General features: G+C 54.7%; 2 protein-coding genes across 2 annotated transcripts; both read right to left on the bottom strand.

The window, feature by feature from the left end:
- Positions 1-1,348: 1,348 nt before the first annotated feature.
- On the bottom strand, positions 1,349-4,632 carry PSMB8 (proteasome 20S subunit beta 8). Its single transcript, XM_004590451.4, has 6 exons — positions 4,435-4,632; positions 3,663-3,810; positions 3,410-3,521; positions 2,913-3,042; positions 2,099-2,303; positions 1,349-1,646 (listed from the first exon to the last, which is right to left on the bottom strand). The coding sequence occupies exons 1-6, from the start codon at positions 4,579-4,581 to the stop codon at positions 1,558-1,560; spliced, it is 831 nt and encodes a 276-aa protein (XP_004590508.2). The 5' UTR covers positions 4,582-4,632; the 3' UTR covers positions 1,349-1,557.
- A 1,685-nt stretch (positions 4,633-6,317) lies between these two features.
- On the bottom strand, positions 6,318-15,101 carry TAP1 (transporter 1, ATP binding cassette subfamily B member). The gene is made up of 11 exons (XM_058664792.1): positions 14,395-15,101; positions 13,879-13,993; positions 13,620-13,750; positions 11,190-11,395; positions 10,639-10,836; positions 9,617-9,745; positions 9,272-9,460; positions 8,452-8,625; positions 8,116-8,278; positions 7,475-7,611; positions 6,318-6,917 (listed from the first exon to the last, which is right to left on the bottom strand). The coding sequence occupies exons 1-11, from the start codon at positions 14,948-14,950 to the stop codon at positions 6,711-6,713; spliced, it is 2,205 nt and encodes a 734-aa protein (XP_058520775.1). The 5' UTR covers positions 14,951-15,101; the 3' UTR covers positions 6,318-6,710.
- Positions 15,102-15,223: the final 122 nt, after the last annotated feature.

Here is a 15,223-nt window from a genome sequence, read left to right as displayed (position 1 = left end):
GTGTGGCCCTCTCTGTCTCTCTAGCTTTGACTTTCAGATTTTTTTTTAAAGATTTATTTGTTTTTATTGTCAAGTCAGATTCACAAAGAGGAGGAGAGACAGAGAGAAAAATCTTTCATCCGCTGCTTCACTCCGCCAGTGGCCATAACGGCCAGAGCTGAGACAATCTGAACCCAGGAGCCAGGAGCTTCTTCTGGATCTCCCACGCGGGTGCAGGGTTCCAAGGCTTTGGGCCATCCTCAACTGCTTTCCTAGGCCACATGTAGGAAGCTGAATGGGAAGTGAAGCAGCTGGGATACAAACCGACACCCATATGGGATCCCGGCACACACAAGGCGAGGACTTTAGCCACTAAGCTACCACAGTAAACCCATATAATTTTTTTAAAAGAAGACCTTGCCACAACGAAAAGCACTGCACCCTCAGCTACTGCCTCCTGCTCCCAGACATTTCCTCTAACTCTGCCTTGGGAGGTGATGTGGTCTATAGTCCATGCTCCTCCCCATGCCCAGCATGTTTAGGAAATCTCCTTCTGGGGTCAGCGTGGAGGCTCAACAGGCTAATCCTCCACTTGCGAGAACTGGCATCCCATATGGGTGCGAGTTCATGTCCTGGCTGCTCCACTTCCAATATAGCTCCTGAGGATGGTCCAAAGCCTTGGGGCCCTGCACCCGAGTGAGAGGTCTGGAAGAAGTTCCTAGCTCCTGGCTTCGAATCACCTCAGCTCCAGCCACTGTGACCATTTGGGGAGTGAACCAACAGATGGAAGATCTTTCTCTCTCCATCTCTCCTTCTCTCTATGGATCTGCCTTTCTAATGAATATAAATAAATCTTTTTTTAAAATCTGCCTCTCATTTCTAACATGGGTCATGCAATTTTTTTCCCTCATCCTCTCCATGTTAAGGGGCCCTCTTAATCATCCTGTCACCTGCCATCGGGCAGGACACACAGGAAACTGCACGCCTAACATCCATCCTGATGCTCATGAGCCAGTGTTTTCCAAGTGCATTTTGGGGTCACAAGTACAGCTTTACGATTTCCACATCGCCATAAGAAGGGAGCTTCATCATCTCTCTGTCAGGAATCCCTGCTCCAGGTGCCCTTCCCCAGTAGCCCCAGCCATTGTCCATGGACCACACAGGCTGAATCTCTTTAGACAGAAGCCTCAAATGAGTAAAGCCACAGACCAGTGTCCACTCACAGCAACAGTCAGCCAGCCAGGATCCTGGAAGTCAAATGTGGGAAGGAACCCCGGAGGGAAACACAGGGATGTACAAGTTTGAGTCCCTTCCCTAGAAGTCTCTTTTCCTGATCCCTCTCCCAATAGCCACAGCCACAACACAAGACATCGCTAACCGTTCTGCTTTATTGTGCTTAGTGGAGCATTCAGGGGGCTCCCTAGACAGGGAAAACACACAAGGGTGTACCCGCCACCCCTGTAGCCTGCTAAGCCTGTTCCCTGCCGCTTGGCAGCCCCTCCTCCTGGGCTTGAAGCTGGTGCTGGTCCTTGAGTGGGCCAGGCAGGGGCCAAGGAAGCCTGGCCGATGGTCACAGCATCACTGCATGGTCTCCCGGTAGTGGTACATCAGGTCACTGACGTCTGTGCTCTCCACCTTCACCCATCCGTCCTCCTTCATGTGGTACACTGCGGGAGAGAAGAACAGAATGAGCTGTCAGTGCCCGCAGGGTGCCAATGCACTTCCCACTCTGGATGCTCCCTGACCTTCATTCTCATCCCCAGGATGCACATTGTGGCACAATGGCTTACGCTGCTGCTTGGGACCCTACATCCCACAGCCACAGGGACTGGCTCTGGTCCCCAACGCTCAGCCACTTCACGTACAAACCCAGCTTCCTGCTGACACGAACACAGGAGGCAGTAGATGAAGACCCCATCATCCAGGAAGGAGACTCAGATGGAGCTCCTGGCTTTGGCCTGGCCCAACCCAGCCAGTATTTGGCAAATAAATCAGCCAATGAAAGACTTCCTCTCTTTCTCTCCTCTCTCTCTCTCTTCCCACCACCATCCTCCCCCTCCCTTCCAAATAAATACATTTTAAGCACAATGTCTGCTTCCCCTCCGCCAAGGTCTCTTACTATTGACCACGCCTCCAGAATAGCTGTCTCGGTGGGTGGCATGCACGATAGCCCTGCGGCCCAGGTCATAGGCCTCCTCGGGGCTGAGGTCCGGCCGGTAGCCGCTGTCCATAACCCCATAGGCGTATGTATTCCCACTGCCAGTGGAGAACATGGTTCCTGACAGCCGCGTCCCATTCTCATCCACGTAGTAGAGTCCGGGGCCCTAGATGAGGAAGGAAGCACTCAAGATGAGGGGCTTGTTAGTAGCACAGAGGTTTGCTGCCAGTCATAGAGCTGTGGATTGAAAAGTGTAATGCAGGGCGTAGGCACCTGGCTGAGTGGATAACACAAAGCTAAAACATTGGACCCCTTATCAATTCCTGGCTCACACTCCTGATTCCAACTCCCTGCCAAGCCCTGGGAGGATGCAGGTGCTGAGTCCCCACCAATCAGCCAGAAAACTGCATTGCACTCTCAGCTCCTCCGCTGGCTGAACCCCAGCCACTTCAGCCATTTGAAGAGTGAGCCATCAGATGGGTGCCCTTCTTCTCGAATACATTTTAAAAATAAGGAAGTAAAATTCATGAAAATAGAATGTATTTAAAATGAAAATTACAAATGGACATTTGAACTATGCCAGTGCTGTGTAAAGTCATCTAAACGATGAAATAGAAAGGGAGAACCAACGTGGAATCAGACATTCTAATAAAAGGGTCAAGTTTTTAATGCAAATGGCGGTGCAGAGAATATCAAAGCAGTCCTAGAACCAAGTGCTCTGTGGTGGGGAGGGGGGACGGGCTGTCTCATCCTTGGGAGCGCGGGGGGCGCTCACCTTCTTGTCCCAGCCGCAGATCATGCTGCCCATGGAGAGGCCCATGCCACGGTACTGGTACATCATGTTGGAGAGCAGTTTGGAGGCAGCTGACACGGAGATGCGCTCCCCATTCCGAAGGTAGTACAGCCTGGGGGAGGGGCACTGAGAAAGTTAGCTCTCTCCCACTGCCTGGGGACATAGCGCTGGAGACCGACTTGCTAGGATCTAACCATCAGGGAAAGATGTGAAATGTACAGGATCTAAAGCAAGCTGAAAAGCCGACTCTTCCACAGGGGTCGAGGGTGCCAGGGCTAAGACTGAGGAAGCATGTGGCTGAGGTGTGGGGATACTCTCACCCCAAGGCTGCTTGCACAATCTGCCACAGCACTAAGAGAGACCTCAGGGGTTAGGGGGAAGAAGCAGCAGCAGACCCTTAGGCACTGATCCCCAACACCACCCCCCTGCAAGTCCTCCATGGCCACCAGCTGAAAACGAGGACAGGAGGCTGGGCTCACCTGCATTCCTTGGCCAGCAGCCTCTCCCAGTACTGGCAGTCCGCTGCAGAGCCAGACATGGTGCCCAGCAGGTAAGGGTTAATCTCAATCACCTTGTTCACCCTGATGGTGGCTGGAAGAAGAGGGGAGTGAGGCAAGGGGAAGGGTCTCATGCCTCTCCCTGTGCGTCATCAGTCAGCTTTGGGCTACCGGTGTGAGTGGTGTTGGGAGGGGCAGCCCAGCTCCGCAGACTCTGTCCCCGGGGAACACTCACCAATGTAACTCCCCGCCGAGGCACGGGAGTCCACAGCAACCACCACTCCATGCTGGAACTTGAAGGCAAGTGTGGTGGTGCCGTGGGCCATCTCGATCTGCACTCTTCTGTCTCCATGCTGGGCCACAGATTGCAAGAACTCAGTAGGCTGATGAGAGAGAAGAGGTAGGAGCTGTGGGAGCTTGCACAGCTCAGCACGAGATAGGGAGTGAGCAAAGGGGGTAACATGCAGCTAAACATAATCCCAGGAAGGACAGGGCTGGAGAGAAGCAAGTCAGACACCCACCTGTCCCATGTTTCCTGAGCCAAGACAATGAAGGGAACCCAAGCTACTGTAACTAAAACTTGAATAGGGTTTCCATTCATTCATCCCCCAAAAGGCACCTTTGGGATCTCAGCATCCTCCTTGCACCGAAAGAAGCTTGAGACCTAAACTCAATGAGTCACACTGCAGCGCAGGGCAGAGGTGTCCAGCCCCCGGAGGCACGACTCTCCACCAAGGCACAGTCTCTGCACAGTCCCCATAACGTAGGTCACCTTAGCCCTGGCACAAGAACAAGGAAGCTCCCTGGTCCTCCCAGGGGCTCCCCCTCCTCACGGCTCACTCTCTGCCACAATCTGCACCTCCTTGGCCCTCTGGTCCCCAGACCCAGGTGGCGGCTCCCAGTTGGTTGCTGAGCTCGCTGAACACAGGAGTGTGCCAGCCTCGGCAGGGCAACGTCTAGTCAGACCTTCCCTTGCTCAGCCCTCAGGGCTTCCTCGCTGTGCCAACCTGCATCCCCCGCGGGAGGGCGAGCTCCGGAGAGTGCAGGGAGAAGGTGTAGTGTCCCGGGTCCGAGCCAGACTTGCTTCCTGCCGCCGGGACGGTCCATTCCTCTTGGCAGCTTCCCGAGGTTCCGCACACGTCCAGGAGCGCCATGATGGCCCGACACCCGGAGATTCGTCGGCTCTTGCAGGAGGAAGTGAAAGCGAAAGCCGCGCAACGCACAGGGAGGGAACCGGCCTTTTCCCTACACCCCCGTGCCTTTTCCAAGAAGCCCGAGGCGGCTGACGGAGCCGGGAATTTCGTGCTGGGGGACAGACTCAGCGCTCCACCTGCCCCGGAGTTTGGGAACTGGGTGGCCAAGGGCAAGGAGAAAAAGGCGAACCGAGGGGCACCTTTGGAAGACCCTTGGTGAAAGGTCTCAGCCAGAGCCGCTTGCTGAAGAGGTGTATTCGGGAAACACAACAGGAATGGGTGGGGTGCGGCCTCCTGGGGGGGAGAAGGCCAGCAAGTGACTGGGGCCCCTTTCCTCGGCTGTTCATCTGAGCATCACTTGACAGTCACGGAGCAGAGCCAGGAGGAAGGTCCGGAGGAACCGGCCACACGGTGGACCCCAGTGAGAGGGTGCGACCCCTGAATCTTGAGACTTGGTTCCCACCCAACAACCCCGCACATCTGCAGCACCCGCCGGAGCTTCCAAGTCCGCAAACTGCCTGCAGCGTTCCGACCGCCTCCCCACCGAGTGTTACGCCTCGCCTCGCCTCGCCTCGCCGGGTCCACGCCTCCAAACCCCGCCCTTCCTTGCAACCTGCGCCCGCTCCATCTGCCCAGCAACTGCCTCCGTCACCGTGCCTAGGAGGAGGGCATTCACCAGAGAACTTGGAGGGCTGCTTCGCTGCTGCCTGGGGTGGTGCCACTTGCCAGTGGCTGAGCAATTGTTCCAGAAGCCCCAGTGGCGTGTGGCGGTGAAGTGTGGGCACCTCAGCGAGCTAGCAGGCTAGCAGCATGCTTGCCTTCTCGCTGTGCAAGGCGGAGGTGGTGGAGAGGAGGCGAGAAGGGGATTCACAAAAAATGGAAAAGGCTAGAGGTGTACTTAGAGCTCAAGAAATTAGCGATGCTGGGTCCCGCGTGGTGGCCTAGCGGCTGAAGTCCTGGCCTTGAACGCACCAGAATCCCATATGGGCACCAGTTCTAATCCCGGTGACTCTACTTCCCATCCAGCTCCTTGCTTGTGGCCTGGGAAGGCAGTAGAGGACAGCCAAAGCCTTGGGACCCTCACCCATGTAGGAGACCTGGAGGAAGTTCCAGGCTCCTGGCTTCGGATCAGCACAACACCCGCCATTGAAGGTCACTTGGGGAATGAATCATCAGATGGAAGATCTTTCTCTCTGTCTCTCCTCATCTCTGTAAATCTGACTTTGCTATAAAAATAAATCTTTAAAATGGGCCCGGCGGCATGGCCTAGTGGCTAAAGTCCTCACCTTGAAAGCCCCGGGATCCCATATGGGCGCCGGTTCTAATCCCGGCAGCTCCACTTCCCATCCAGCTCCCTGCTCGTGGCCTGGGAAAGCAGTTGAGGATGGCCCAATGCATTGGGACCCTGCACCCGCATGGGAGACCTGTAAGAGGTTCCAGGTTCCCGGCATCGGATTGGCGCGTACCGGCCCGTTGCAGCTCACTTGGGGAGTGAAACATCGGATGGAAGATCTTCCTCTCTGTCTCTCCTCTCTGTATATCCGGCTTTCCAATAATAATAAAATCTTTTAAAAAAAATAAATCTTTAAAAAAAAAAAGAAAAAAAAAGAAATCAGCGATGCTAATCGCAGAGCCCACGCTGCTGGAACAGGCAGGAGCCGGTGAGTCTATCAGTGCCATACAAACAGGACACAGCATGAACCAAAACACCGATTTTATTACAAATACTAACATCTACAGGGCGTTTATTGGCCAGGGTGTATCCTGAACCATGCTGGAAGAGCCAGTCTTCCTTTTCTGGCTTTCTGAGCTGTCCTTAGGAGTCCCGCCTGCACCCAAGCAGCTTCCTCTGCCCCAGGAACTGAGTTGCACTGAGCTGTGCTAAAGCCCATGTCCACCCTCCAGGAAGCCTGGGACACGGGGGGAGGCTGACAGGAGACAGCAGCAGTCAAAGCACGTTCCCGGAATCTCCCAGACGTTCCATTTTAGGATGCAACTCCAAGATGCCCACTCTACACCTTGCTGCTAAGTTCTCCATCGTGCCAAGAAGGAGAGCTGAACAGATGGAATGTGCCGGCCAGAGCTCGCTGTCACTCCGGGGCGCCTGCTGGTGCCTGCACCATGGCCCAGTAGTGGCCCCTGTTCTTCATGAGCTGCTGATGGGTGCCCTCCTCACAGACTTTGCCTCCTTCCAGAAACAGGATGTGGTGTGCCCGCTCCACCAAGCTGAGGCGCTGAGTGATGAGAAGCACAGCGCGAGAGTCCTTTTTGGGACTGTCATACAGGATCTGCTCCACCTGCAGAAAGGCGGGGACTGTGTCACAGCTGGGCACCATTCACAGCACACAAAGAGAGCTACACCACAGGCCCCAGGACAGACCTCCTGGGATCCTGCCTGCAACCCCAGGACCCTGAAGAATCCCATTCTAGTGCCAGGCTACCAACCCTCTTCATGGGACTTGCACATGCAGTCTTAAGGAAGTAAAGAGTTCGAGGATCTGAGTGAGGCAACCTGAACTTGGGTCCCGGCTCTGCAACTCAAGAGCCACATTCAGCCCCCATCAGGTTGTCTGTGCACAAAATGAGGATGACAGTGCCTAGTTCACAAGGATTCATGCTGAATACGTGGCCAACACAGTGCGTACCTAGCATGCAATCCTAATTCATGTTCACATTACTAGGGTGGTCTTTTCTTTACTTGGACTTTTAAGCTACAAGGTTTGCAGGAAGCTAACAGGAGTGCGGAAGTCCAGGGACTACTGTGCACAGCTATGATGCTGGTGCGACTAATCTGGGATGAGTGACAGGAACCAGACTGAGTGGGCCACAGGCACAAAAGAATCAGTGCTCTCACCCGGAGCTGGTTGTCTGCATCCAGGGCACTGGTGGCATCATCCAGGATGAGCACTCGTGGCTTCCGGATCAAGGCTCGGGCCAAGGCCACTGCCTGTCGTTGACCCCCTGACAGCCGACCTCCAGCCTCCCCAACATCTACAGAGACAAAAGCCAAGATGAGAGCTGGGTTTACACTCAGGTACACACACACACACACACACACACACACACGAGGGCTCTCCATGCAGGTACACACATCCATGCACACACACAAGCTGGGTTCCCACACAGGTGCACATAAGAACACACGCAATAGCCAGGTCTCCACACAGGCACATGCACACACGAGAGGTGGGTCTCCACACAGGTGCACACAAGGACACACACACACAATAGCTGGGTCTCCACACGGGTACACACACCACACACACACAACAGCTGGGTCTCCACACAATTGCGCGCGCACACACACACACACACACACACACCAAGGATTGGCAGATTTGGCTGCATAGAGGAGGCTCTGGGAAGACAAACTGCTTCGAGAGCGAAGCAATCCCAGGAACCAGATCTTCCATCTTCACAACCATGTCCATGGGTACAAGGAACTCAAGAATAAAAGCAGGACTGACTAGAGTTTCAGGAGAGCTGTGTGGGTACCTGTGTCATAACCCTGGGGGAATCCAGAAATGAAATGATGGGCCCCACACTCTGTGGCAACAGCGATGATGTCTTCCATAGCTGGCGTCTCCGCCAGCCCATAGGCAATGTTTTCTTGAAGACTTCTTCCAAACAACTGTGGCTCTTGCCCCACTGCAGCCACCTGCGACAGGGTATGATGCAGAGGAATGTGGCAGCAGGCCGAAGGCTCCAACCTCACAGCATGTCCCAAAGCCACAGGCCCTCTCTCCTGGCCACACCCCCACCTCATCCCTGAACTCACTGAGTTCATCTCACCTGCTGCTCCTGTCCACCCCGGACCACCTCCTGGCTCACCTGGCTGTGCAGGTAGTGGTGCTCATACTGGGGAAGAGGCTCCCCGTCCAGCAGCAGGCGCCCCCCGGTGGGCTGGTACAAGTTCTGCAGCAGTGCAGCCACTGTGCTCTTGCCGGACCCATTGGGTCCCACCAGCGCAGTCACCTTGCCTGGATGGAGTGTGAATGTCAGCCCCTGGAGGCCAGAGAATCACACGTGAGGGACAGAGCAAGGTCCCTTGCCTCGTCACAGTCACTGTCTTCTGATGTCTTACCCCAAAGAAAGAGAAAAAATGGCAGAATACAAGAGTACTTCTGGAATTGTGTGGAAAGTGAAATGAAAAGATAATTTGCTTCGGTGCATTGATATCCATGCATAGTTTTTTTTCACAATATTCATCTTTCATGAATTTTTTGAAGTATTCTCCCCCAGACATAGCTTTTGAGATAAGGTCTACCCAGGGTGGAAGAGGTGGACAATGAGTTAAAAACACGAGTGAAGGCAGTAAACCATGATGACACATCCCTGGAGCAGGTGCCACCAGGAACTAGAAAAGCTCACACAGGGAAAACAACAGGAAGGATGGAAGACTGGAGACATGCATTTTGCTGCAGCAATTCTTTGGATCAATAGAGCCTTCTCTTTGTAACTTCTCCTCCCATCTTCCTTGGAAGCCCAAAATGATTCTTAAGGTTGGAGTTTATGGACCTGGTCACACTTATCATTACCTTGGAAGGGTTGGAAAGGAAATACTCTATGAAGTCGGCTGAAAACAGAATGGAGCTGTGGAGGGCAGCGTTGAGGGCTGGGGCAGTGAGATACGGAGTTTTGCAGACTGTACCTGCAGCACCAAGACTTCTGGATTATTTGGATAGGCGAAAGAGACATCTTGGAACTGGACACAGCCCTCCAGGCTCTTGGGGACCAGCAGACCACTGGGTGGGCAGGAAGGGGTCCGGTCCAGATATTCAAATATTTTGTCTGAGGAGCCCAGAGCCTTCTGCAAACGGGGATAGATGGAGAGCAGGACCTGGGGTGGGGAGGGGGGAAGAACAGTGAGGGGGAAGTGCCGACACCTGATCTGCTCACCAGCCTTAGGAGAGCTGTGTGAAGAGCAGAAGGGAAGTGCAGAAGTGACAAAACAGGGAAGGAACCGCGCTGGGACACGGAACTGCAGCACACTCACCTCAACAGCCACAGTGAACTGGATCTGATAGAGAACAAAGGTGACGAGGTTCCCACTGCTCACGGCCCCGCTTGTCACCAGCTGCCCACCCAGGTACAGGATTGCCACCTTCAGCAGCATCCCAGAGATCTGGAGAGAGAACACAGGGAAGGGGGGTTAGAGTAGAGAAATCAAGAGGGCTCACAAAGCACCAAGCAAGAAAAATTAAACAAAACTTGTTTTAAAAAGGTCACTTTTTGAAATGAGGTAACAGTTTCAAAGATAAACTCCTTCTTGCCAGTGCTCCAGAACCAGCAAGTGAAGCAGCAGACTAAGAATTCATATGTTTTTCCAGATTTGTTTATTTAAAAGGCTGAGTGGCACAGATGCAGTGACAGACAGAAAAATCTTCCATCGGATGGTTCACTCCTCCAATGGAAACAATAACCAAGGGCTTGTCCATGCAGAAGCCAGAAGACTAGAATTCCACCCAGGCCGCCCATGTGGGTGGCAGGAGCCCAGGTACTTGGGCCATCGTCTACTGCTTTCTCAGGTACAATAGTAGGGAGCTGGATCAGAAGTGAGCAGCCAGAACTCAAGTCAGCTCTGAGACTTGGGATGCTGGTGGCTCAAGTGGCAACTTCACATGCTGTGCCATGATGTGGACTCCCAACTAGGAGCTAACGATGGCTAGTCTAGTTCTCCTCCCATGACATCACAGATGGCCTCATCGTTATCCCTGGCTTCCAGTAGTTCATCCACAGAACCAGTGCCAAGGAGGCCAAGACCCAGGAAGTTACGGTTCCCTTAGTGCCCCCTGAAAGGCACCAGAAGGTCTTAGATTGAGAAGTCACAGCATCTCTCCACCTCTCCTGATGGCGCGCATTCTGCAGCTGCAGTGAAAGGAAGTGTCATGGTGGGGAACCAGGCGCACTGAACAGAGAAGCGAAGCCTCACACTGGTGGGGTGGAAACACTGAGCTCCCAGAGGGGGAACGAGATGCGGGCATATCAGGAACAAGAGAACAAACATTCAGTGCTCACACTGGTGGTCCAGAGGTTAACCGAATAGGCCATGGCCTCCTTCTGGTTGAGCGTCTTCATTTCCTGCAGCTTCTGCCTAAACCTGCGGGCCTCCCCCTCCTCGTTGGCAAAGCTCCGGACCGTAGGCATAGCTGACAGAGCTTCCAGGGCCACCTGGCTGGATTGCGCCAGAGAGTCCCGCACCTGCACTTCCAGTGCCTGCGGAGACACAGACAAGAGAAGCCACACGGGTAAGAACACCTAAGCCACCTGGTTGGCGCTAAAGGTTAAGGGTAGGCAGAGGGGCATGAGACAAGAGACGGGGACATGGTTTGGCCCCGATACTAAAGTGATGCGGAAGAAAGCACTGTGATTCAGCGTAGGCTGGAGATGGTATTACTAGCAGTAGACAGGGATCAGAAGGCACAGAGAACAGGAAGAGCCCGCTGAGCAACCTGGGAACACCTTCAGCATTAGGGAGCCCCGGGGACATGGAGAATCAGGGTTCCAGGAAAGGGACCTGCATCTGGGAGGCGGGGTCTGCGTGGGCTGAGCCAGCTCCCAGCACATACCTGATACCATTTCCCCATCTTCTTGGGCAGAAGGAACAGCAGAGGCAGAGCGACCAGTGTGACCATGGTGAGGGACAGCGACCCCCAGAGCATGAACCCCAGGAGACACAGCCCTCGTACCAGGTACCACAGCAACAGATTCAACTCATGGCCCAGAGACTCGCTTAGGGTGGACGTGTCCTCTGTCACCCGAGATGTGATGGCACCTGTGGCAGGAGGGGGAAGAGAGTGGAGAGAGTGAGGAGGGTCCTAGGTGGTGAGAGGAACTGACAGGGTGCCAGCAAGGTGGTCTCAGGAGGCTGGCACAAACGCCGGGGGAGGTTGGTCATCTCAGTGCAGGGAGAAGGGGTGCTCACGGGAGTGATCCTGGACAGAGACCTTCATTTGAACTGTCAGGTGTGCACATGAACTTCTGCTTCTCTGAGATTTCTGATTTCCACACTACACACGCAGGCAGAGCTTCTGCTTGACCTGAGCTGGGGCGCACAGCAGGAGCGTGTGGCAAGCATGGGCCTCGGGAATCCAGAGCCTGGGCTGCAGCCCCAGGTGGTTCTCAAGGTCGCACACAACCAAGCGAGTGCCGGCATGTAGGATTTCCCTCTGTGTAGGGAAGTGGTTGGACTTCATGATAAAATTTCCAGATTTGAAATTCTGGATTTCCACCTAAGTATCTGTGAAAGAAATTTTCAAACACAGCTTTTTCAGAGCCAGCACAGTGGCACATTAGATTAAGCCACAAACCGCAGGGCCAGCCTTCTCTATGGGCACCCATTTAAGTCTCGGCTGCTTTACTTTCAATCCAGCTCCCTGCTTATGGCCTGGGAAAGCTGTGGAAAGCAGTGGCCTCTGAGAGACGCAGAGGAAGCTCAGGTTCCTGGCTTTCACCTGGTGCAGCCACACTGGGGAGCCAGAGACAATATTTTGCTCCTGAGATACCTCAAAAAATAACAACAACTCCTGTGAACATGGCACTGTGGAGTACCATGGGGCATCGGGTTGCAACCTGCTCCCAGCCCTGGCATCCGCCCACCCTGCCAGCTTCTGTCCTGGCTGCTGTGGGCAAACACCACCCAGACACACTGCTCACAGGGCCTACTCTGTTTCGGTGTGCAAATTCACAGGGAAACATGAATGTGCAACAATCGAGAATGGTACTGGGTTGGGGAAGCAGCAATTTCGCACAGGAAGCCTTGGGAGATGCTGTGTGTATGCTTGAAGTCAGGATCAAATTGAAAGAATAAAAGCAGCTGGTGCTTTGGAAAGTGTACAGGCTGCTAGTGAACTCTCTTCTCCAACAGAAGTTACAGGTTGAATGAGGCCCTCACAGAAAGCCCAGGACTTCTCAACAGACCACGTTATGGAAACTTTTAGTTCATCAGGATGCCTCCAATCCTTCAGAACCTCAGGGAGCAGCGGGTGAGCGACACCTAGAATGTGCTACGGTGTAAAGGTGGCACCCTTACACCAACTAGTGGGGAGTAACTTAGCCCAGCAGAGTTACTAGTGAAACTAGTGGTGGACAGAGGATTTAAAATCACAACTTTTAGCAATATTGATGGGAAGAGACATAACTCTCCAATCAGCTACTGGCACATAACACCCCATAACTGTATGATAATTACAGATGAACACAACGTGTATCTTTTTCCCAACAGCTTGTGACTTTCACACTAAGCACTAGGCACTAGCATTCAGAATGCATGAAATTATCCGTAGTTAAAATAAAATAAGTTTAAATACATATTATAATTCAAGGACAACAATGTTATCTTAAGAAGTCTTTTGCAATATTGTAATCTGCTTATACCCATTCCTGGATTGGGATCAAAATACACAGTGAGGGGCTGGCACAGGGACACGCAGGAGTAAGCTGCAGCCTACTGTTCCACATCCCATATGGACACCAATTCATGTCCCAGCTGCTTCATTTCTGATCCAGCTCCCTGCTTGTGGGCTGGGAAAGCAATGGAGGATGACCCAAAGCCTTGGGACCCTGCACCCACTTGGGAGACCCAGAAGAAGTTCCTGGCTTTGTGTTGGCTCAGCTCTGGCCATGGCAGCCATTTGGGGAGTAAAACAGTGAATGGAAGGTATCTTTCTGTCTCTCCCTTTCTGTAATCTGACTTTCACATAAAATCAACATTTTTTTTCCTTCTAAATACATAGTACTCTTTCCACAGGAAGAAACTGGAAGTAAAGAACAGCTTTTGCTAGTTGCACATGTCAGGTAAGCAATGATCCCATCTTAATTTTGCTATGTGCTGCATCAGCTGATGCTGTTTTACACAGCAAAGCAAGACAACCAGGATAAAATGCTTAACATCCTCATTAGAAAGCAAACAGCAGACATCACAGAAAGCCAAGGGGTTGTAAGCAGTGACCCAAGAGTGGGGAGAAGGAGCATGAAAGACGGTGAGATTCATGAGGCACCTGTTTGGTTTTGTTGGAAAAACTCCGTCTCCTGGCGCAGGACAGCCCGAAACACCTCTCCTTGCAGGTGGGTGTGCGAGCGGCCCATGCTGCTGTTGTACAGTCCATCACCCACAAACTCCAGCAGCGCGCTAGATGGAATCAGGGAGAGGGCTTAGGGAGCAGTCGCCAGGCCCCAGCCCCTTGCAGAAGCACCCTGTGCTGGCAGCCCAACTTCCAGCTCCCTCTCTCCCAGGCTCCCCATCCTCGGCCCCCAGACCTGGCTATGGTGAGAACAGACATGAGAGTTATGTTCCTCATGAAGGTGGTGGCTGCTGCGTCCTGGAGAATCCAGTCAGTGAGGCGGCCTGTGAAGAAAGGGATGGCCATCTCCCCTGGCAAGAGAGAGGGGAGAGAGGTGTCGGCCTGGGAGGGGAGCGTGACCAGCCAGAACCAGCCTGCCCCCACCGGCCCCTTCACGGTGACCCTGGAGAAAGGTGAAGAGGCCACCTGCGCTGCACAGTGTTCTGGCTGCCCCATCACACCTTCCTGCAGGTTAACTAAGAAGGCTGGAGATCAAGGAGGCCTGTCAGAGGCCAAGTCCTGCGGCCTAGAGACAGGATGCACCCTGGGGCGCAGGGCTGGAGCAGAACAGGCCTCTAGGAAACCTAATGCCCATCACAGCCCCCAGCTCTTTACAGCCCACAGGTCTACACCTTGATCCACATGCGCCAGGACCCACTCCACTCTCCTTCACCCTTACCCTCCAGGGCCCTTGACCCTGCCACCTGCTTACCCAAGCAGGAGAGAACCAACAAGGTTAACACCAACGGCAAGTGGCGAATCTCCGGTTCCAAGAAGCTCAGGAGCCGACGCACAGCGTCTGCTGAGCCCCCAAGCCCGCCGGGGCGCGCGAGCCCCTTCAACCTGTGCCACAGGGCGACCGCGGACAGGGCGGCGGCGTAGCTGAGCGCGAAGGCATCGGGGCGACTGCCCCAGTACAGGAGCCGGGCGCAGTCAGCGGTCCCGCGCCTTCCCCACGAGCCCAGCTCGCGGAACAAGGCGAGTCCGGGCAGCGCCAAGCCCAGCGCCGCTGCCAGCGGCTCCCAAGTGGCCAGGCATCCCGGGACGCGCGCAGCCCGGAGCAGCCCGCGGGCGGCCTGCCGCAGCACAGCCCAGCGGCTCAGGCCCACCGCCCAGACCCGGAGCAGCGGCGACGCCGTGGGGACCAGCAGCGAGAAGACCCGGGGCAGCGCGACCCGCAGCAGCGTCCAGTCGGCCAGCAGCAGCAGCAGCGACGCGCCCCAGGACGCGCGGGAGAGGCCGAGGCACCGGCCCCCAGCCATGGCCATGGGCGCGCGGGCGTGGACCCGGGAGCCGGCCGGGCCAGGGAGTCGCCGCTGTCCCCGCGCGCCGTCCGGGACGCCGGGACGCACGGAGGGCGGAGGGACAGGGGCCGGGCCGAGGAAAGTCCCTGCAAGCGGCCAGTCCGGGTGACGCTACCAAGAAGCGCAGCGGTTTACGGGAAAGGGAAACAGAAAGCCGGCTGCCGCGCCCTGGCCCTCCGCCCACTCATAAGGCGAGGCGGCACGGGCTGCTTTGGGCAGTAGCGCTGACGTCAGCTC

The sequence above is a fragment of the Ochotona princeps genome, chromosome 1 (genome assembly GCF_030435755.1).
Source record: "Ochotona princeps isolate mOchPri1 chromosome 1, mOchPri1.hap1, whole genome shotgun sequence".
Lineage (NCBI taxonomy): Eukaryota > Metazoa > Chordata > Mammalia > Lagomorpha > Ochotonidae > Ochotona > Ochotona princeps.
This window is presented reverse-complemented; position numbering and strand designations above follow the sequence as displayed.

What these genes read in the sequence shown, in the direction of transcription:
- PSMB8 (XM_004590451.4), bottom strand. Translation starts at nt 4,581, where the DNA reads ATGGCGCTCCTGGACGTGTGCGGAACCTCGGGAAGCTGCCAAGAGGAA. An exon ending in CCCTCCCGCGGGGGATGCAG is followed by an intron (nt 3,811 to 4,434) that starts GTTGGCACAGCG and finishes CTCTCTCATCAG; the next exon opens with CCTACTGAGTTCTTGCAATC. An exon ending in CTGCTGGCCAAGGAATGCAG is followed by an intron (nt 3,043 to 3,409) that starts GTGAGCCCAGCC and finishes CCCCTCCCCCAG; the next exon opens with GCTGTACTACCTTCGGAATG.
- TAP1 (XM_058664792.1), bottom strand. Translation starts at nt 14,950, where the DNA reads ATGGCCATGGCTGGGGGCCGGTGCCTCGGCCTCTCCCGCGCGTCCTGG. An exon ending in AGATGGGGAAATGGTATCAG is followed by an intron (nt 10,837 to 11,189) that starts GTATGTGCTGGG and finishes GTGTCTCCGCAG; the next exon opens with GCACTGGAAGTGCAGGTGCG. An exon ending in ACCACTACCTGCACAGCCAG is followed by an intron (nt 8,279 to 8,451) that starts GTGAGCCAGGAG and finishes ACCCTGTCGCAG; the next exon opens with GTGGCTGCAGTGGGGCAAGA.